The following is a 23,590-nucleotide window of genomic DNA, read 5'->3' as shown; positions in this document are numbered from 1 at the left end:
CAAAGACCAAGTACTGAGGCGACGAACTATTTCATATGTCAAAGTACAATGGTCCAACCATACCGAAAGATAAGCTACTTGGGAATTGGAAGAAAATATGCGAGAACAATACCCTTACCTCTTTGAGGATCATGCATAGCCAAGTTTCGAGGACGAAACTTTTCATAAGGAGGGAGGAATGTGAGAACATGAAATTCCAGCAGTAGCAGTATCTAGCAAATTTCAGCAGAAGCTAACGTTTCCAGCAACAACTCATATTTCAGAAGATTGTATTTTCCAGCAGACAAAATCCAGCATATAAAATCCAGCAGACAGAATCCAGCAGCAGAAGAGTTCAGTAGCGAGATTCCAGCAGATATCTACTGATTCTGCTCAGGACTTGTAACTGAAGCATTTAACATGGAATAAAGGCTGTTAATGGCAGATTATGGTCATTAATTGGAAGACTAACAGTCATATTTTGGCCTATAAATAGCACCCTCAATCTCTGAAATTATTGTTATCAAAATCTTGAGTTATCACTTAAAATTAGAGCTAAGAGAGTGCATTTTTCGAAGCTGTAAAATCCAGTAGCGAGACAAGCAGATTTCCAGACTTCAACCGAAATTCTTTAAGCAAATTACAATAAGTGGGCTTATGTATAAAAATCTTGAATCCAGTTTGATGATTTCTGTTTTAAAGCAAAGTTCTGTACGATCGATTTCTGATATCTGAATTTTGAAGCACTGGAACCTAGTGAACTAATGATAGGAATATATATTCTGAACATTATTGATTACTGGCCTCACCCCTTAGAGGAGAGAACATATAGGGGACTGATATCAGTTTAATTATTAAATTCACAAATGTGCTCTGTGCTTACTTGTTAAATTTCTGATTTTTGATTACTGAATACTGATTACTGATTTCAGAATACTGAATACTGATTTCTGTTATGAAATTTTGAATTTCTGTATACTATTCGTATTACTGTTTCTGTATGAAAATTATTTCGAAAACTGGGAGTATTCCCGCCCCCGCTTACTGAGTGACAACCATATCACTCACCCACCAAATCCATCTCAGATAAGAGCGAGGAAGAATTACTAGAAGAAGAAGAACAACATCAGTTTTGGGGCTGGTAAAGAAGATTGTTATTTTTCTCAGTTCTTAATTATGTAATTAGATTCCGCTGCATCTGTTAAGACAGTATTATGTTCGGTTTTACATTTTCACTGTAGAACATTTGAGTTTGTATCAGACATTGAGATATTCAGTATATATGAATAAAGAGACTGGTTTCTGAATTTTGTACTTCTGAGTCTTGTTGTTTTCGAATGTAAATTTGAGAGCAATGCCGGTGTCAACAAACTGCCGTCCCGGGGCGTGACATTAACAAAGTGAAAAATATGAAAAACAAGGAATTTATAAAAGTGAAAATAGTTAGAAAAAAGACTGAATTGGTGTTTAAATAGGAGAAGTTTAATAAAATGTTGCAAATTAAATATAATGTATTGGTTTATCTTCAATATAATGAAGGATCTACTTCATAAATAAGTTATTATAAATTCGAAAATAGAATATCCGTATTTTAGTATTAGTTGCAAGAGTGTTACATTTAATGATGTTGTTGACACGAATGAATTTATGAATGTGGTAACTTTAACTTAAATATAAGTTGTAATATGAGTTATTAAACAATCAATATGAGCACATAAAATTTTAGGTAATCAAAGAAATTTGAAAAAGTGTTAATATAGACATGATTTCAATATGTTTCTTTTTTTATATATAATTTAGTTGATGGATTTATGAATTTAGTAACTTAGGGTTTTTTATTATATATAAACATGAGAGTTAATATTAATTTATAAGACAGCTGAATAAAAATGATAACAATGATGGGCTAATAAAAGAAATTAAAGTATATGAATAAAAATTGTTTGAATCTCGTATTAATCTAAAGTTTATAATACGTTTACGCACATGTATAACGACTAAGCATTTTCGATAAAATAAGATAAATACTTTATTATTCATTTAACCTTTACATCTATTGCACGCAAACATGTACAACTTTAGTGCATGTAATCTTCACAATGGATTTTGTTTGTAATTTCTCTTACCTTATACATACTTATATGCTTTATTATCTAACGCTTAACACACTTGTTATGTTATAAATTTTCGATATCCATCCTTTGCTAACTACAAGTTCAGTATACGAACCAAGTTCAATAGAAAACAATCTTTACTATACATGAATTGGATATGAACAATATCAATATAACTGATAGACATGAATTAATTGTGGCGATGAAAATAAAAACCAGCAAACCAGCAGCACTCTTAAGAAAACAGTAGACAAAAAGAAAATCAGAAGCTACTGGACTAGTAAAACAAAAACAGTAGAAAGGATAGAAAAACATAATCAGTAGAAGATGTTGCCTAACGTGACTACTTTAAATGTTACCGTTAAAGTTACCAAGTACTAGTATTAATTGCAGCATTAAATACTATACGGAGTCATTTAATTTACTTTACCGAGTTTAGTATAAAACAGGACTGATTGTTTTATAGCTTTTCTGCAGGAACTTTTTTTTTGGTAATAAAGCTGACTCTATCAGAAATCTGAAGACATCTTCTGATCATAAACGTTGAACTCAGTCGCTTATATATACATGGAACAAACCCTTACAAAAAAAGAACTCTACGCATAATATCTTTTCAAGGATCAACGCTATTTCACTCAACGAGACAACCTCGAAATTCCTTGATAACTTTGAGTTCAACACAAAGAAAAGTAGCACATCTTTTGAAGATCATCTTGTGCTACTGATTCTTACACTCTTCACAATCTTTTACAACATTTATACTTTATCAGGAAGATCTTGTAATCTGAAAAGAGTCTTTTCAGAACCTTTTGTATCACGTTCTTTTTTAGTCGAGTAACTAAGAGTTTCAGTAGGCAAAGGTGTAAGTCCTTCTGAAGTGGGTGTGTACAAGAGTTGTACTGTAATATCCAAAGTCTTTTAGTTATACCTTCTGGAAACAGGAGAAAGGGAGACGTAGAAGATTTCATCTTCGAACTTCCATAAACAACTACTGCCTACTGTTATTATTGTCTTTCACTTACTTCATCAGATTGTTTCCGCACCTATAATTGTAATCTAGGTGAAAGTATACGCAACAAGATAAACTAATATCTCTAACAGGATTTTAGTACCTCATCAAAAGAAAGGAAAAATGAGTAGAGTTTATTCACCCCCCCTCTAAACTCAACTTCGATCCACAACAATTGGTATCAGAGCAGGTTATTCTTGTTCGTGAAAAACTACAACAGATGGCACACTTTAGCAAGATCCCTATGTTCTCTAAGGAAGATTTTGATGATTGGAAGATTAGAATGCAAGCTCATCTTGCAGCACAAGATGATGACATGTGGTATGTCATCACAGATGGTCCATTGAAAATATTAAAGCCTAACACAGCTGTTGCTGTTACTGAGGGTGCACCGCAGATGGTTGAAATATCAAGAAGTGAATGGACCAGCGAAGATAAGAAAAAGGCCAACCTTGATAATGTTGCAAAGGATATATTATATAAAACTCTCGACAAGAATACCTTTAGCAAGATTAAAATGTGTTCTACTGCAAAAAATATTTGGGAAAAGCTCATCCAGATATGTGAGGGAAATGAGCAAACGAAAGAAAACAAACTGTCTGTAGCAATGCAGAAGTTCGAAAATCTAAAAATGAAAGCTGGTGAAACTCTAAATGAGTTCGATGAAAGATTCAGTAGCTTGGTAAATGAGCTAACAGCTCTGGGTAAAGAGCATAGCAACAGAGAAATAGCTCACAAGGTGATGAGAGCCTTACCCAGAGAATGAGATGTAAAAACAATGGCTATGAGAGTGTCCAAAGATCTAAACAAGTTGGAACTGCACGACTTGTTTGCAGACTTGAAAGCATACGAGTTCGAACTGGAGGTAAGAAGTGGAGAAGAGCCCTCAAGTCTACCTACCAAGGCTCTTGCTGCTACTGCTACTGCTACTACCTCTTCTACTGCTGCTACAGCTGTACCTCAAGCATTACCTACTGTGATCATTGACAGTACATTGGAGAAGACTGCTGAACAAATCAGTAGTGATGCTATGTCCTTGTTTGTAAAGAAATTCTCCAGGTTCATGAAAAGAACCATCGAACTTATCAGGGTCCCAATCGCAACTTCAAGAAAGATTCACCATCTGGTGATACGGGATGCTTTAACTGCGGAAAAATAGGTCACTTCATTGCTGATTGTCCTAAACCAAAGAAGGATGACCAGAAGAGAAAGGATCACAAGAGGAATGACAAAAAGTTCAGAAGAGATCGAAAAGCAATGATTGCTGAAGAAAGCAAATCCAAATGGGCGGACTCCAGTTCTGAGTCATCTGATGCAGAAAGTCATTCCAGTGACAGTGATGCAGAAGAAGTTAAATGTCTCATGGCAAACACTGATTCAACCTCGACATCTGGATAGGTATTTGATTTTGATTCTAACAAATTCACACGAACTGATATGGTTAATTCATTACATGACATGGTAGAAGAGTATTCTAGACTTTTTCTCAATCATTCGAAGAAGTTAAGATCGAAAATCAGAACTTAAAGGATCAGAACAGTAAGTTAACTTGCTTGCAAGTAGACAGCTGTAATGATTTACAAGTTGAGATGAGTAAATTAAAAACGGAGAATGAAAGAGCAAAAGCAGATTACCAGAAGATGCTTTCTGAAAACCAGAAGTTATCACTACTGGTAAATGCTTGGAACAAGTCTTCTATTTCACTGGAAAAGATGCAAGAGTTACAAAAACAATCTGGAGACAGGATTGGTCTCGGATTTTGTAATAATGAAGGCACCTCTGAAACAAATACTAAGCCAAAACTGGATATGTGCAAAGGGAAGTATATTCACTTTGTGAAATCCAGCGTGGTACAGAAACCAGAAGTACCTACTGTTTCAGTAGAAAGGAATGTAAATCAGATGAACAGAAGAATGCACTATGGTCTGGGTTATGTTAAACCTAAGGAAAAAGTTGACCAGAGTTCTAGAATCATGAGTGGATTCAACTCAGGAAGACAACCTCCTATGAAGTTTAAAAACTACCAGTACTATAATTCTAAACCTGTTCAGAAGAGATACAGGCGGGACAACAGAAACAGAAGGGAAGAACAACATACTAGGATGCACAATGTTAAAAACAACAGACCCTTTGTTGCACACACTTCCATGGATACATGAAGTACAAAAATTGTACAATTGTGGGTCCCCAAAGGACTGATAAGGCTTGGACCCAAATAGATTTGGGTACCAGATACTAAAATTTGTGTTTACAGGAACAGCAGAAGAAAACAGAAATCAGTAACTCTACATGGTATCTGGACAGTGGATGTTCCAGACACATGACTGGACAGAAAAACCTACTCTCCGAGATAATGAGTTGCACTGGACCAAAGATAACTTTTGGAGACAACTCAAAAGGTAAAACCGTGGGTAAAGGTAAGATTATCCATGGTAACATAACCATTAATGATGTGTTATTAGTTGACAACCTTTGTTACAATCTAATTAGCATTAGTCAACTATGTGATAATGGTTATTCTGTAGCTTTTCAGAAGCACTCATGTGTAGTTAGAGATTCTGCTGAAACTAATGTATTAACTGGAAAGAGAGAAGGCAAAACCTACAGAGTCTCTCGGAACTCAAATCATGTCAACACTCTTACATGCTTAGTTGCCTCGCTTAGTAATAAACACTGGCTATGGCACAAGAAATTGAATCATCTGAATTTCAAGTCAATCAATCATCTCAAAAAACAGAATATAGTTGATGGCCTACCTGATATTAATTTTGTTAAAAATCATGCTTGTTCTGCTTGTCAGCTTGGGAAACAGATAAGATCTAGTTTCAAGAACAAAGATAGCAAGTCAACTTCAAGATGTCTGGAATTACTGCATATGGATCTATTTGGTCCAATCCCTATCATGAGCTTAGGGGGAATGAAATATACTCTTGTTTTTATTGATGATTTTTCTAGATTCACTTGGGTAATATTTCTCGCAGGAAAAGATCAAACCAGTAGCCTCCTGATCAAGCTTCTGAAAAGGATTCAAAATAAAAAATCTTCTTCCATCATTAAAATCAGAAGTGATCGGGGTACTGAGTTCACTAACAAAAATCTTGAGTTATATTTGGATGAACAGGGGATTCATCATGAATATTCAGCTGCCAGAACACCTCAACAAAACGGAGTAGCTGAGAGGAGAAATAGAACTCTAAAAGAAGCAGCTAGAACAATGCTAGCAGATGCAGACATCACTCAGCGCTTCTGGGCTGAAGCAATTAACACTGCTTGTTACACGCAAAACAGAACTATGGTCAACAAAAGGCACAATCAAACTCTGTATGAAATATGGAAAGGGAATAAACCCAACGTATCTTATTTTCATGTGTTTGGTTGCAAATGTTTTGTACTAAATAATGGCAAAAATCACTTAACTGCATTTGACTCAAAATCAGATGCTGGACTATTTCTTGGTTACTCTGCTGTAAGCAAAGCCTTTAGAATTTTCAACAATAGAACTCTTAATGTTGAAGAGTCGATTCATGTTGTCTTCGATGAAGATAGCAGTGCTCCTGAAATATCTAACACGTCAGATTTAAGTAACAGGTTAGACAGGATCCACTTGGAACTGGACAGTGAAGATGATGTAGAAGCAAACATCAAGGATCTTCAAAATCCAGAACCAGACATTTCGATAGTGGAACCAGAAGTACAGACATTAGATCTGCCAATACCAGCAGAAGACACTCAAGAACCTACTACTGGTTCCGTCAAGAACAATCTCAACATATCAAATCAGGACTATTATCTCTTGCCATTTTTTTCTTAAGAATGACTATCTGGTTTAACACATGTTCATATTTATAGATGAAAACCAGGGACCAAAGCTCGAGAAAGTCTTGACTACAGTAGATATATGAAACATCCCATATCTAGCTCTCATCGGATTTGTTACCATATATTGCACTAATTTAGGAAAAACTTTATTCTGATATTCTGTGATTCTGTGTCAGAAGCAAAAGGTATTTTGTCTCATTAACAAAACAAGGCTTATTTTATCTTCTAGTGGAAGCTATCAAGACGACTTTTCTTCTTTTGAATTTTATTCATCATTCATCAGTTATTTATCTTATTTAGCCAACAGTAAGTTATTTGCAGGAAAGCAGAAGGGAATATCAAGTACTTAAACTGAAATTTTATTAGAAACCATTCCAGTACATTAAACGATGCAGAAGTAAAAGCAGTAGATCAACAAATGCTCTTTAACAAGAAGCTTTACATTAAACTTTTTGCATTCAGTAATATCAGCAGATCGTAGTATCTTCAGCAGGAAAAGGATGGTCTGCTTCGAAAAGATTCCAGCAAGCTTGGGTCTAGTAAGAATCTAGCAAGCTTGGGTCTTGTTAGCACTAATGTATAATCAGATACTTTACAGGGCATCAGCTTCATCGATCAACCAGCACTCTCTTATTGCATTAGAAAGCCTCTGGAAAAGATCGATGCTACATCTCCGACTAAATGGAAGCAACAAATCTTTTTGATTGTTGACATTACAACTCCAGGAGTTTGATCCAAGGATCATTACGTATAGAATGACATCTTCAAACTTCCTTCTGAACATTTTTGCTTCGGCTCCTGGATCAGACTCTAACTCTTCTTTAACTTGAGCTTTCATTTTAGATTATGAATGTTTAACTTCGTTTAAGTTGTGCAGGCATTTATAGTAATCTTCGGAAGACACAAAGACTCTTGCGACTGTTCATTTTCAACGGTTCAGATTGAAAGATTGCCAAAAGTCGTTTGGTGTTTAATATCCACTTATTAGTTTCATTTACCGAGGGGAACAGTATCTTAGTCAGACTAAGATTTTTATACCTTTTTCAGAAAACAGATAGAGTATTTGTCTTTTCGATAAAACAACAAGTCTGCTGGTTTTGTCACAGTGCTCAAATATTTCAGCACTCTGAAACTTCCAGCAGACGTTATCATAAAACGACAAATCTTCTTCTGATTATTTTTAGTAACCGTCTGGACATCCCGCCTATTTCAATTTTTTAAATCATTCGCGTCTCTGACAAACTTTGCAAGTCTTTTCAAACATTCAACCATAAACATACTGACACGTGTCCTTATGTTTACTTGACGCCTGTACATTCATTTTAAAATATCACCTTCTCATTTTTCACTTTTACCGTTTCAAAACTATTGCTACTCAGCTACTGCTTTCTCTTAATCATCTTCTATCTACTGCAAATTTTATCTGATCATTTCATCGTAGAGAAATGGCCGGAGCATACACTCTTAATGCATATAAAGTCAACTTTGCTTCAGTTCTCAATGTCAAAGATAAGAATCTTTTTAAAATGTTTCAAGACCTTGAGAAATCAGGACTTCGAAACTTCTTGGAAGCACCAGTTGTGATATACAAAAATGCTCTTCTGGATTTCTACGCTAAGGCAACTGTGCATGAAGGAAAGATCGTCCACTCTCAAGGAGATGCATCCATCTCCATTGATGCCGCACTATTGGGCACGACTTTTCTCCTCCCACTTTCAGGTACTTCTGAACTATCTGATATTTCCAAGCTAGAAATGTCTATTGCTCTTAGCACTTTCTCAGCCATTGGAGAAGAATTGTCTCCTTCTTGCCACAAAAAGTTACTCAAAATGGAATATCAAATTCTGGCTGATATTGTGGCGAAGGCTATATTAGTCAAAGCTGGCACGTTCGACAAGTTAACAAAGGAGAAAGTTCAATTGATGGCTGCCATCACTAAGGGAACTAAAGTGGATTGGAGTCATTTCATATTCAGAATCATGAAAGACATGGTCATTAAGAAAAGTTCTGGATTTGCTGTTCAGATCAGCACAATGCTCAAGGATGCTGGTTTCGCTTTTACAAGTGAACAGGATGCTGTTTCGGTAAAAATGATTGATGCTGAGAATGTACTCGCTTTAAGGCCCAAGCCAACCGTGGCTGAATTTGTTGCCTTGAAAATGGAGATTGGAGAGACTCTTTCTGAGACTCAGAAACCTCAATGAAAGATTAAAAGAAAAAGAGTGATCGTCTCTACTGATTCTGATAAAACAGTATCAGAAGAGTCTGCTGCTGATGTTCAACCATCCCTACCAACTCCAATCAAAAAGAAAGCACGGACTGTTCTTAAAATCAAGAATACAGCATCAATTTCTGAAATTGAGAAAGTGCCAATCAGACAGGTGTTTCCAGAAGTAGTTCCATCTGCACGATCTAATGCTCCTACTTTAGTGCAAGCTGCTGCATCTGTTCCAGCAACATCTACTGCTTCTACTTTCAGACCAATGTCTGGAATAGTGATTAGAGAACCAACAAGGGGGTCTTCTGCATTTCGACCCATTTTGCCTATTTCATCAACCGACAAAGGCAAAGGAAAGATGATTGAAGAACCACAACTTTTTGGACTCAGAACAACTGTGACCACAGGTGTTGATCTTCATTTGGCAGAAATAGAAAGCTCTGCCAATGATGACATGAATTTCTTTGACGAGTGGCACAAGGTCCGAATTTTTCATTCTTTTGCTTACTTCAAGAAGAAAGGATCATATGGGAAAATAATGAACGCTGAGAAGAGGGTCTTTCAGCTTGCCAAAACAGAAAATGTAATCGAGGCCTTGCGTAGAAGAAGCTACATCCTCGAACAGCTGAAATGTCAGAAGTTGGAATCGGTTCTGAAAATTCTTAAATCAAATTTTGATCCTACAATTCCTACTACTGTTCAGGATCAAAATGTCATTCTAATTCTAACTGACAAATTAAAACAGATGAGTGAGCAACTTCTTGATCAAGAAAAGGGCTTTGGCGAGCCAATTGAATATCAAGTCGGCCTTGTTCCAGACTTTCCACAGATCCGGACAGTTGAGGAACGGACTACAGCTTCACCAAAAGCTTCTGTTCTCAGTACTCCTGCATCACCAACAAGGCCTCTTCAGTCATCATCTCTTTTTTCTGTGCATGAACTGGCTTCCGTTGAAGAAGTCATTGAGTCAATTGTTCCCACGTCCCCTACTACTCAGGAAGCAGTTCCAGCTACTTCATTGCCACAATCACCCTCTCCAACCGCAGAACAACATATGGCAGAATCAGATGCTGTATCTCTTTTGCCAAATCCAGAGAAATTTTCTGCTGCTCATCAAGCTGAAATGAAAGTTCTTCTGAACCAGCAATCTGAACCCATAACTGCAGAACAATCAGCTTCACCTACTGCCGTTGCTCCAACAGAAGAGAACTTGGTCTCCAACTTGGTTGCTCCTGATGAAGAGATTATTCCTACCATAATTGTTGTCAAACCAAATGTCTCTGCTATTCCAGATGAAACCTCTGCTGACCCTGGTCCTTCTACTGCTGTGATGGACACCACTTCCCTCACCACCAATCAAGTCTCTACTGCAGTGATTGTCACTGATCCTGTTCAAACTCTCACGAACACTCGCGCTGCTGAAATGAGGCAACGCATGCTTGCGCGAACCCCCTCACCTGAATCAGAATCATTCAATCTGGAGTTTCAGATTGACGTTCTACAAAGGGAACTCAATAACCTGTCTGATTTAGTCAAGCGGATGTCCTGTGAAAGCATATCAGAATTTAGTGGTGCTCAGTTATTCAGAGAACGAATGAGCAAACAAATATATAAAACGGCGGAATCCGTGGAGAAAATGCATGCTGAAACCATTGTTTTCAGACAAGCTGTATCGAGAAATTATAGTCACATCGTGCTTGCTCAAACTGATATACTAAATCGACTCACCAAGCATGATGATCTCATTCGATCATTTTCCACCTCCATGGAAGTAATGGATGCCAAGATTGATTCTCAAACTCAATCTCTCACTACTCTCAATGATCGTATCTCTACTCAAGCTCCGTATCTAGAGATGTTAACCAATGGCATTCAAAACTTGTCTGGAATAATGAATGATCTTATGGCCCATGTGATTGCCGCTGATGCCAAAAAGGGGGAAGAAAAACGAAGAGATCCATCTGAAGCAGAACTAAGGCAATCAGAAGCTGAACCTTCAGATAGAAGATTTCAGGATCCTCAAGATGAAGAAGTCATTTACAGGGACATTGGAACTGATTGACAATTTACTGTGTTAATTTCATTGATATTATTCTTTTGATAACTGATTATCTGTTATTTAACGCTTTCCTACTGTTTAGGTTTTTGCATCACCACAAAGGGGAAAATTGATAGACATGAATTAATTGTGGCGATGAAAATAAAAACTAGCAGACCAGCAGCACACTTAAAGAAAACAGTAGACAAAAAGAAAATCAGAAGCTACTGGTCTAGTAAAACAAAAGCAGTAGAAAGGATAGAAAAACATAATCAGTAGAAGATGTTGCCTAACGTGACTACTTTAAATGTTACCGTTAAAGTTACCAAGTACTAGTATTAATTGCAGCATTAAATACTATACGGAGTAATTTAATTCACTTTACCAAGTTTAGTATAAAACAGGACTGATTGTTTTTTAACTTTTCTGCAGGAACCTTTTTTTGGTAATAAAGCTGACTCTATCAGAAATCTGAAGATATCTTCTGATCATAAACGTTGAACTCAGTCGCTTATATATACATGGAACAAACCCTTACAGGAAGAGAACTCTACGAATAATATCTTTTCAAGGATCAACGAGACAACCTCGAAATTCCTCGATAACTTTGAGTTCAACAAAAAGAAAAGTAGCACACGCTTCATAGCAAATATCTGATCTTTTGAAGATCATCTTGTGCTACTGATTCTTACAGTCTTCACAATCTTTTACAACACTTATACTTTATCAGGAAGAGCTTGTAATCTGAAAAGAATCTTTTCAGAACCTTTTGTATCACGTTTTTTTTTAGTCGAGTAACTAAGAGTTTCAGTAGGCAAATGTGTAAGTCCTTCTGAAGTGGGTGTGTACAAGAGTTGTACTGTAATATCCAAAGTCTTTTAGTTATACCTTCTGGAAACAGGAGAATGGGAGACGTAGAAGATTTCATCTTCGAACTTCCATAAACAACTACTGCCTACTGTTATTATTGTCTTTCACTTACTTCATCAGATTGTTTCCGCACCTATAATTGTAATCTAGGTGAAGGTATACGCAACAAGATAAACTACTATCTCTAACAGGATTTTAGTACCTCATCAAAAGAAAGGAAAAACGAGTAGAGTTTATTCACCCTCCCCTCTAAACTCAACTTCGATCCTCAACAGAATGTATTGATATTAAAGAAGAATTCGAGAATACGATATTAAGAATAAGAGAATGAAGCTCTATTTATAGTGCTCTTTTTCTATGGAAACCCTATATCGATGGATGAATACATTACATATTTAGTGAATGAATACATTATGTTATTTAATAAATATAGATGGAATTCATGGATCGAAGAAGATATAGCAATGCAACTTTTCTTCGCCAAAATGCCAAGTCCCTGGAGAGAAATGCTAATAAAAGAATATGTCTATGGTAATCCAGATACTTTGGCATGAATAGCCTCTTTTCTCAAAGAAAAATTGGTAGAATGGTGTTATCTGACAGCATTATAAAAGAATTACAAATGTTTAAGGGGTATTAACAAACATACTCTTTTGTGTTGTAAGGAAAATGATCTTCCAACAATTATTGGAAATAAATCACAAAGGGGAAAAAAAAACGTTTTAGAACTCATCTTTATGCTAAAAGTGGAAGAAGTTCTTGAAAACCAAAAACAATTTGGTCCAGACAAAAAGCCAAATCTTACAAATATGAGCAAAGAAGTGGACTAACAAGAAGTATGATATCATCGAGTACATTTCGAAACACAAGTTTATTCCCAAATTTCGAAATTATATCTCACAATTTTTGAAATTATAACAGATCTTGTATTTTATTCCCAAATTTCGAAATTATATCTCACAATTTTCGAAATACACATGTTTATTCTAATATCTCCTTATTTAATTTCTCAGATCTTGACCTATTTATTTATCCCAAAACTCAAAATATAGGCTTATCATCAAATTTCGAATTTCATGTATATTTGTACACAAAGATTTAATTATCCCACACAATTTTTGATAATCTTAAATAAAAGATCTTGGATAAACCCAATACAACTTCAAGTTCAAGAATAAAATCTCAAATTTTAAAAATTTGCGGGTTATACAAATTGAAAGAGCATATTCAATTTCATAAAAGAAAGAAAGAGCAATCGAGGATATGACAGCTTCGAGCCTCAAGCCAGGAGGTAGATCACTTCATTGCATACTTCGTAACTCCAACAAAATGTGTTTTCAAAAAGTACTCATCCCATTGAACATTCTTTGGATCAAAATTCAACGAGTTCATACTCGTTTGCGAGGTTTTTATCGTCTTTCGCAAATTTTTACTGTTAGCGTCATCGAATCTGAAAAATAAAACATCATATAAAACCCATTATATATACTTGGAAGAGTGTGTTTGTGGGTGTCTATATATATATATATATATATATATATATATATATATATATATATATATATATATATATTTGATATGTTGTCCACTAATGTGGTCAACGTTAAGGTGTCATTTACCTAGTAGATGTATATTTTTTTTTATATGTTTCATCACGTCCTATAAATTGTGAGCAGATAATCCAGATAAGATCAAGATGTGAAAATCCAAATCCCGATCGAGTGAAAGGCGGAAACAACCCATACTATTTTTCTCTCTTTCTTGTTATCTTTCTGTTTTCAACGTGCGAGATACACGCATATTGATTTCCTGATTTTTATGTTTTCTGTTTAGTTTTCCTTAGTATAAAAGTACTGTAAGTAGGTAGACTTCAACAACCACGAATAGTATTCTTCTTTGTCATTCAGTCCAACAGTGAATCCTTTTTGTTTCTTTCTTTTGGACGTACGTTCTCTGGGTTTAAAGCTAACATTTGGTATCAGAGCGTCCAGTGTAAAACGTCCAAGTAATCACAACTTCTCTAAAATGTCGATTATCCACCAGAATACAGCGAAAGAGAACAGCGGAGTGTCGTTTCACTATCCAATGCTGACCCCCCACAATTATGCAACATGGGCGATAAAGACAGAGGCGATTCTTGATGCCCAAGGAGTTTGGGAGGCGGTGGAGCCGACTGAAGGAGCACGAGTGGATGGAAAAAAGTATAAGGCAGCACGAGCATACATCTTGCAGTGCGTTCCAGAAGACATCCTTCTCCAGATCGAAAAGAAGAAGGCAGCAAAGGATACTTGGGATAGCCTCAAGACGAGGTACCTGGGTGGTGATCGAGTCAAGAAGGCGCGTGTACAGACACTAAAGAACGAATTTGATGCTCTTCGGATGAAGGAGACCGAGACAATTGATGAATTCGCCGCAAAACTCAGTGCAATAAACAGCAAGTTTTCCACCCTTGGTGATACACTTGAAGACTCATCTCTGGTCAAGAAGGTTCTCGACTTCGTCCCTGAGAAATTCTTTCCCATCGTCGTCGGGATCGAACAGTTCTACGACCTCGAGACCATGCCATTTGAAGAAGCTATAGGGCGATTAAAAGCATATGAGGAACGAACAATGCGATTACATGGCAACATCAACGGTACCGAGGGTCAACTTTTATTCACTCATGCCGAATGGCAAGCACGACAGAAGGGGATTAATAGTGACACCTCGTTAGGAGGAAAGGGGCGTGGGTCCAGCGGCCCTGATCGTGGCAAATGGCGTGGACGAGGGCGTGGTCGAGGTCGTGGTGGGCTGCACAAAGACAATACAGGAGGTAATAGCAGCACCAGCCGTGGTACTCGTGACAAGAGTCACATAAAGTGTTTCAATTGTGAGAAAATGGGACATTATGCATCTTAATGCCACAGCAAGCGTCGTGACGATGAAGCTTATCTCACTCGCGCCACCGATGAAGAACCAGCACTGTTGATGGCTGTGACGCACACTAGGCATGAACAACAAGATGCTATACTACTCAGCGAAGAGAGGCTATTACCAGAGATGTACCGTGGTGACAAGAATGGAGAAAATGAAGACATCTGGTACCTTGACAATGGTGCAAGCAATCACATGACTGGGCATCGCGAGAAGTTCCAAGAATTGGATGAAGCTGTCACCGGGAGGGTGAAGTTCGGCGATGGATCAACTATCCAGATCATGGGAAAAGGGACGTTTATGTTTGATTGCAAGATCGGCGATCAGAAAGTTCTCCAAGAGGTATACTACATTCCCAAACTTTGTAGTAATATTATAAGTCTTGGACAAATGACAGAAGACGGGAACGAGGTACACATGAGAGGAGATACCATGAAGGTGTTTGACAGGAGTGGGAAGCTCTTGATTTTGGTGAAGCGAACACAAAATCGCTTGTACAAGATACAATTAAAGTGTCACGCCCCAAGACGAGGGTTGGTTGACGCCGACGTTGCTCTCAAATTTATATTCGAAAACAACAAGCCTCAAAAGTACAGAATTCAGAAACCAATCTTTTATTCATAATACTGAATATTCAATGTCTGATACAACTCGATTAATAATGTTTTATAGCGGAAATGTAAAACAAGAAATACAATGTCTGAATAGATGCAGCGAAAAATAAGACATAAATCAGAACTGAGAACAACGATCTTCATCACCAGCCCCAAAATTGATTATGCTCCTCTTCTTCTGACATTTCTTCAGTATTCTTATCTGAGATGAGTTTGGTGGGTGAGTGATACGGTTGTCACTCAGTAAGCAGGGGCAGGAATAACTCTCAGTTTCAGAATCCCATTTTTACAGAAACAGTAACACAATAACATATAGAACTCTTATTTCAGAACGGAAATCAGAATTCAGAAATCACAGGTTTCAGAACAGAAATCAGAATTAGTAAGCACTGAGCACGTTAGTGAATTTCATGGCTAAACTGATATCAGTCCCCTATATGTTCTGTCCTTTAAGGGGTGAGGCCAGAATCAGAATCAGAATTCAGAATGTTCAGAATACATATTCCTACCATTAGTTCACTAGGGAGTTTCAGTGCTTCAAAATCATATATCAGAAATCAAACATACAGAAACTGAGCTTTAAAACAGAATTATCAAACGGATTTCAAGATATTTATATATAAGCCCACTTACTGTCATTTGCTTAAAGAATTTCGGTTGAAGTCTGGAAATCTGCTTGCCTCGCTACTGGATTTTACAGCTTCGAAAAAATGCACTCTCTTAGCTCTAATTTCAAGTGATAACTCAAAATTTTGGTAACATCAATTTCAGAGATTGAGGGTGCTATTTATAGGCCAAAATCTGACTGTTAGCCTTCCAATTAATGACCATAATATGCCATTAATAGCATTTATTCCATGTTAAATGCTTCAGTTACAAGTCCTGAGCAGAACCAGTAGCTATCTGCTGGAATCTCGCTACTGAACTCTTCTGCTGCTGGATTTTGTCTGCTGGAAAATACCATATTCAGAAATCTAAGTTGCTGCTGGAATTGTTAGTTTCTGCTGAAATTTGCTAGCTACTGCTACTGCTGGAATTTCAGGTTCTCACATAAAGACATTCAAGCAGATTTGTCTCCTAACAAGCCTAGATGACCCAGCATGGTTATGGCATGCAAGACTCGGCCATGTCAACTTCTATGACTTGAAGCTCTTGGGGGAGAAGAAAATGGCAGTTGGTGTGCCATTGCTAACCCAGCCAAACAAGTTATGTGAGGGGTGTGTGATAGCCAAGCATCCAAGGTTGACGTTCCCGTACCAGACAAAATACAGAGCAGAGAAGCCACTGGAACTCCTTCATGCTGATATTTGTGGGCCAATCTCACCATGTACACTCGGTGGTAATAAGTATTTTCTTTTAATTGTTGATGATTTCACTAGGTGGATGTGGGTGTATGTACTGGCAGCAAAAAACGATGCTTTCATGACATTCAAGAAGTTCAAGTCTTTGACAGAGAACAAGACTGAGTACAAGATCAAAACACTCCGGACGGATCGCGGTGGCGAGTTCCTATCCATTGAGTTTACCTATTTCTGTGAATACGAAGGGATTGACAGGCACCTCACAGCTCCCTACACACCGCAACAGAATGGTGTTGTAGAACGCCGTAACCGCACAGTGATGGCCATGGCAAGATCTCTACTCAAAAGCATGCATGTACCTGCAAAATTCTGGGGAAAGTCGTCTCCCAACTAAGGCACTGGGAGAGCGCACACCATTTGAAGCGTGGATGGGAAGAAAGCCTCACCTCACACATCTCAAGAAACTTGACGACAGAAGCTCGCCCATGGTATATTTGGGTGTAGAGGAAGGTTGCAAAGCTCACCGATCTATTTGACCCAAGCCATAGCAAGTTGCAAGTAAGTAGAGATGTCATCTTTCAAGAAAATCTCAAATGGTCATGGAATGCAGGAGTTAGTAATGAAGGGCCGTCGTCGGAGTTCATCATGTTGGATGCATTCTATTCTGATGAATCGATTGATGATGCAGACGCTGAAGATGTCACACCACCAGCGGCAGAAATGTTATGTTCACCTATACTTCCGTCAAATACTCATGAGGCTACTTCGCCCCAGGTGACAATCAACCCTGAGTCCCAAGAAAGACCTATCCGTTTTTGGTCAATCGATAATATTTACGCCAATACTGAGGAAGTGGTTGCTATCGATGAAGAAGAGAGTGAGTTGATGATGGTGGTGTCTGAGGAACCAACCTGTTACCAAGAAGCTGTAATCGAAACCTACTGGTACGAAGCAATGAAGGAAGAGTTGAAATCCATTGAAAAAAATAACACCTGGACCCTAACTGAGCTCCCATCAGGCCACAAACCCATCGGCCTAAAGTGGATATTCAAACTAAAGAAAGATTCAGATGGGCAGGTCGTTAAGCACAAAGCAAGGTTGGTGGCTAAAGGTTATGTACAAAAGCAAGGCATCGATTTCGAAGAGGTATTTGCACCTGTAGCTAGACTTGACTCTATCCGAGTCATTCTTGCACTTGCTGCAAATCAAAGTTGGGAGGTACACCATCTAGATGTGAATTTTGCGTTTCTTAATGGTGAGTTAGAAGAAGAAGTATATGTTACCCAACCAGAGGGGTTTGAAGTACAAAACCAGAAGCATAAGGTGTATAGGCTGTCAAAGGCCCTCTATGGATTACGCCAAGCTTCACGAGCTTGGAACATTCGATTGGATAAGAACCTAAAAGAGCTAGGCTTCAGGAAATGTACTCAAGAACAGGCAGTGTACATAAGAAGTAAAGGAGAAGCAAGGGTGATTGTTGGAGTGTATGTTGATGATCTAATTGTAACAGGAAGAAGCGTCGAAGAAATCAACAAGTTCAAGCAGCAAATGATGACAGAATTTGAAATGAGTGACTTGAGTCTTCTCTCCTATTACTTAGGTTTTGAGGTGGAACAACAAAAGGGTCGAACATTACTTAAACAATCAGCCTATGCTAAGAAAATCTTGTCCCAGTTCAAGATGGCAGATTGCAATGCCTCGAACTATCCGATGGAGCCCAAGACGCAGCTGCACAAAGACTTGGAAGGAACTCCAGTTGATGCCACAGAATTTAGACGTATCATTGGTTGTCTCAGATACTTATTACACACACGACCAGACATCTCATATGCAGTAGGAATGGCAAGTAGATACATGGACAGGCCTACAATAATGCATCACAAGGTGGTTAAGCAAATTCTCAGGTATTTGAGAGGCACAATCCATTTTGGACTTACTTATGTGAAGGGACCCCAGGAATTTGGTATATTCGGCTATTCGGATAGTGACTTAGCTGGTGATCGCGATGGGAGAAAAAGCACCAGTGGAATGGCTTTCTACTTTAATGAAAACTAAGTGTCCTGGAACTCACAGAAGCAGAAGACGGTGGCACTTTCATCTTGTGAAGTTGAGTTCATGGCAGCAACAGATGCGGCCTGCCAAGCTCTGTGGTTAAGGAGTCTTGCTGGTGAGTTAACCGATATAGAGCCAAAGCCAGTAACCTTATTTGTTGATAACAAATCTGCCATAGCTCTCATGAAGAACCCAGTATTTCATGGTCATAGTAAGCACATAGATACAAGGTTTCATTTTATCAGAGAATGTGTTGAGAAGGGGCAGATTGTGGTAGAGTTTGTCAACACTAGAGAACAACGGGCTGATTCATTGACTAAGGCACTGTCAGGAGTGAAGTTAGCTTCCATGCGTCGGCTACTCGGAGTCCGTCATTTGGAGCCAAGTCAGGATTAGAGGGAGTAATGTGAGCAGATAATCCAGATAAGATCAAGATGTGAAAATCCAAATCCCGATCGAGTGAAAGGCGGAAACAACCCATACTATTTTTCTCTCTTTCTTGTTATCTTTCTGTTTTCAACGTGCGAGATACACGCATATTGGTTTCCTGATTTTTATGTTTTCTGTTTAGTTTTCCTTAGTATAAAAGTACTGTAAGTAGGTAGACTTCAACAACCACGAATAGTATTCTTCTTTGTCATTTAGTCTAACAGTGAATCCTTTTTGTTTCTTTCTTTTGGATGTACGTTCTCTGGGTTTAAAGCTAACATAAATGAGTGTCATCTCAGCAGTGAGCACGGTTGGTTGACAACATATCTAAATTATATATGTGTGTGTGCGTGCACAAGTAAAAAGAATAATCAAGGGGTCAAGAAAACCTACATTCCTTGGAAGAATATGTAAGGTTTGTAGAGCTCTGCCAGACGCATAGCATGACTGATTCGTCGTTTGGCACTGGTGTATGCACTTTCAAAGTGGTTGCAACATATCATATTCACAAATTGCAATCCCTGCAAGATCAAATATATAAATAAATAACATACAAAATAAATTGAATAAATTATAAGTATTCACAGATAAGATCCATTAGTGTATAATGCCATCTAGCTATCATGTGTTGATCAATAATTGCAAGACATAGGAGTGTTTATGTTTGTTCATTTCCCATGTATGGGTAAACAAGAAAAAAAATCGAAAACAACTGCTAATATTCAAAAGACAAAATCATGAATTTTTTTTATATATATATCGTGTATGGGGTTTACAAGATTTCAAACTCCAGATATATCTCATTTTTGGGACACATGATGTCACTGTTGGTGAAATCGTGAAATTACCTTGACAAACGGCAAGTAATGAGTTGCAATGTATCTGTGAAAGCTTGCCATGGTATTTAATGTCGTAGGTTGGCCTACTTTTATAGGTTTTCCTCTGCCATCCAACAATGGATTCTGAATAAAAAACCGATACATTAGCCACTTCATGTCTGCAAATTTTAGAGGATTACAGTTCGAAGAACCAATATGATATATGGATAATCTTGATTCATCACTATTTGGACGTGATGCGGCTGCTACTGCTATTGTTGCAACCATACAATTTACCACCATGTCTCCTGGTATCTGTTCAATTTTCAAAATTTTGCGTGTTTCAGTTACCCATGAAATCGAACTATCAAAATCTTAAATGCAAAAAAAAATTAACATTAGAACTTAATTAATCATAAAATCAGTCAGAAAACTACCCTATTTTGTTTGAGAACTTTGTAAACTCGTGTAGGTCTTGTGAACGGATCAATCTGATTCAAACTTAATATCGGACATGGTTGACATGACATAAAAATTGGTAACATGACACCGACCATCGCTGATATGTTCGATGTCACGTTAGAGCTATGAAAATAAAAATGTTTTAAAACATAACTCACATGACCATGACCTAATTTTGATAAGCCGGAGAATAAAAACAAAAAAATAGATCAAATTAGATGATATTTTGGAAAATTTCCCGTTTATATTTACAATTAATAAATTAGTACTTCTGTTAACAAACAAAAAAAAGTTACTTTCGAATTTTCAGATATAATGTTCAAAATTATAAAAATAACACGTTAGATAGACAGGTAGACCAACTTACCATGTCTACTGTTGACTCGGGATCACCTACGAAAAATTTCAGTTTCCCTTTTCCGTAGGCAACAAAGAGGCTGTCCAAAGTTCTGTTATCACCCAATTAACATTTAAAAAATTCGAATTATTTGTAAATTAATCATAAAAAATAAAAGCTTAGATTTCAACGTTCAAATTCATCGATCCGAACGCAACCTTATATAAATCACTACCTTAAACCTTCAATCCAACCAGAGAAAGGCTCTGTAATAGTGCTAGTTATTATAGTGGGACGTAGTATAATAAGATTGGCCTCTCCCTTGAAATTCTCCAAAACCATCTCCCCCATTGCCTTCGTGAACACGTACGTGTTTGGCCATCCATGTAGCATTGCTCTGATTAATTCAACTATCTCAATTAAGTTTATATTCATCAAAATCTTTATAAATACATATAAGAAATATTGGTTACAACCTTTCAATGCCTAAATCCTTCATAGCCCTTGTGATTTCTTTTTCTGTTGCATTCTGTGTTTGAAGTTCCCTCAACCTTTCCTTCGCGATCTTCATCTCCGTGTTAATGTCTAAATACGAGATCTTAGCACCATCAAGGGTATCTCCCTTACGAAATGCTCTCTCTGGTATGGGTCCGACACCATTCTTCCCTTGTACATATGCTGTTGATCAAACAAAAGGCGAGGTGTTAGTTATTATTTGGTGGAGAATTAAACACCGAGAATATGAGAAACAACAAGCCAACTCTTTTTTAAAAGAAATAGCCATTCTTTGAGCATAGGCCTAAGCCTATTCATATGTTTCAAAATTAATTTTCGAATCAATTAAAAGCTTGAATATGGTATTACTAACCCGTGGAAACATGGAGTAGTGTCTCTAATTTTGAACATTTTCTTGCAAAGTTTTCCACATTCGTGGCTCCCAACGCATTAATCCCCAACGCCACATCATATCTGCATACATAATCGAAATGCTGATTCAAGAACTTACAAGTATTCGTCAAGTATTCAACAATTTAATTTAGGCTTTCAAGCTAGCTAGCTAGCTTATAGGTTCTATCTACATGGTAATATAGTAATTGCTATGCGAGTCCAACAAAAAACCTCACGCGACGTGCGATCATATAATGATATCCTATAAGAACTATATTGTTTTCATCATCGATTTACGAAAATAATCAACTCAAGTAACTATAAGAACCATTGTAACCACTTATAAATAATATTAAACATAAATTTTCAACCTCAGTGAGACAGTAACTTCACATTTTATATTATATGATACATATATAGTAATTCTCCCATTTTACACTCCATATAGTGAAATATATACCCGATCCTCCAATCAAAAATATATCTCTAGAAGGGCATTTTTTTCCATTAGTTAATTAGTTTTTCGCTTCTATTTCCCGCTTATAATGATATTTGAAATACACATATTTCATATGTTAAAAATAAATATTGAAAAATATAATTTTTTCTAATGCAAAATTTAACTATTTTCAGATATTCTTTGTCTCGAAATTTCTGGTAGGAACAAAAGAATGAAACCTCAAACCACCTTATCATACCTCTCATCAAAATTGGTCGTTGCAGCTGAGTTCACAATAATGTTTATTTCTTGTAACATATTATGTTTCAACCCTGAGTCGAGAATTCCCAAGTTGTCATGAGAAATGTCACCCGGAATAGGTACAACTTTTTCCAACAAAGAGATCAAGTCTTCTCCCATCCTTTCTCGTAGAACACGAAACAAATCGATGCCGAGAATCTACGAAAACAGTAATAAAAGCGAGGTCATGATCAGGTTTCTAAATATGATTAATTCAAGTCGCCATCTAGCCAATATATATATATATATATACATGACAGAACGAATACGGGATATTTCAAGAAATAGATGCATTATTCTCAATACCTCTTCATGTAGGCGTTGTTCGATGGACCTCTTGGTTGTCGGCCTAATTAGAAGAAACAATTTCTTCACATTTGGCTGCACACGAAGTATTTTTTCCAAGAAAACTGCAGAAAATTAGAGGTATTGAAAGAGGGTTGAAAAAAGGCAAAAGTGTACAATAAATTTCGTGAATATAACATTGATGGCAAAGGAATCTAACTCTTTGCAAGAAAGCCAGTGGCACCAGTGATGAAAATGGTCTTGCCCTCAAAATATCGCACAATTTCAGTATCTTCCATTGCAAAATAATTGCATGCACAAAATGGCAATTATTATAATTAAGGGAATTGCACAGGTTTCTATCAGTTCCGATGCGCACATTTATATACATATTACCTGCAAATCATCGACGTTTTGGTTGGCGGTTTCGGCAAGACAATGCATTAAATGCATTATTCAATGAATTGAAATTTTGACTATTTTTTTAGGGAAAAAAACGGGTTGGTTGCAGGAAATTTCGCGGAAATTCTCGGAGTAGAAAACACGTTTTCACACGGTCAAGGGGCTCTATATATAGAGCTCTCCTCTTCATTCTGAAATCATCACTTTTTCGAGTTTTCTCTCATCCTATAGCATTTGAGTGCTTAGTTCTATAATATTTGTGAGGTGTTTTGTTCTGCTGTATTAAGAGAGTGTGTGTTCTCT

General features: G+C 37.1%; 1 protein-coding gene across 1 annotated transcript; it reads right to left on the bottom strand.

Annotated features, from left to right (window-relative positions):
• Nucleotides 1-13,125: 13,125 nt before the first annotated feature.
• LOC142548344 (fatty acyl-CoA reductase 1-like) lies at nucleotides 13,126-23,295 on the bottom strand. Its single transcript, XM_075656650.1, has 10 exons — nucleotides 23,106-23,295; nucleotides 22,907-23,010; nucleotides 22,560-22,759; nucleotides 21,842-21,942; nucleotides 21,450-21,651; nucleotides 21,209-21,370; nucleotides 21,004-21,085; nucleotides 20,205-20,489; nucleotides 19,750-19,877; nucleotides 13,126-13,497 (listed from the first exon to the last, which is right to left on the bottom strand). The coding sequence occupies exons 1-10, from the start codon at nucleotides 23,182-23,184 to the stop codon at nucleotides 13,344-13,346; spliced, it is 1,497 nt and encodes a 498-aa protein (XP_075512765.1). The 5' UTR covers nucleotides 23,185-23,295; the 3' UTR covers nucleotides 13,126-13,343.
• Between the last annotated feature and the right edge of the window lie 295 nt (nucleotides 23,296-23,590).

The sequence above is a fragment of the Primulina tabacum genome, chromosome 1 (genome assembly GCF_025594145.1).
Source record: "Primulina tabacum isolate GXHZ01 chromosome 1, ASM2559414v2, whole genome shotgun sequence".
Lineage (NCBI taxonomy): Eukaryota > Viridiplantae > Streptophyta > Magnoliopsida > Lamiales > Gesneriaceae > Primulina > Primulina tabacum.
Note: the sequence above shows the minus strand (reverse complement) of the source record. Positions and strands in the feature narration are given on the sequence as shown.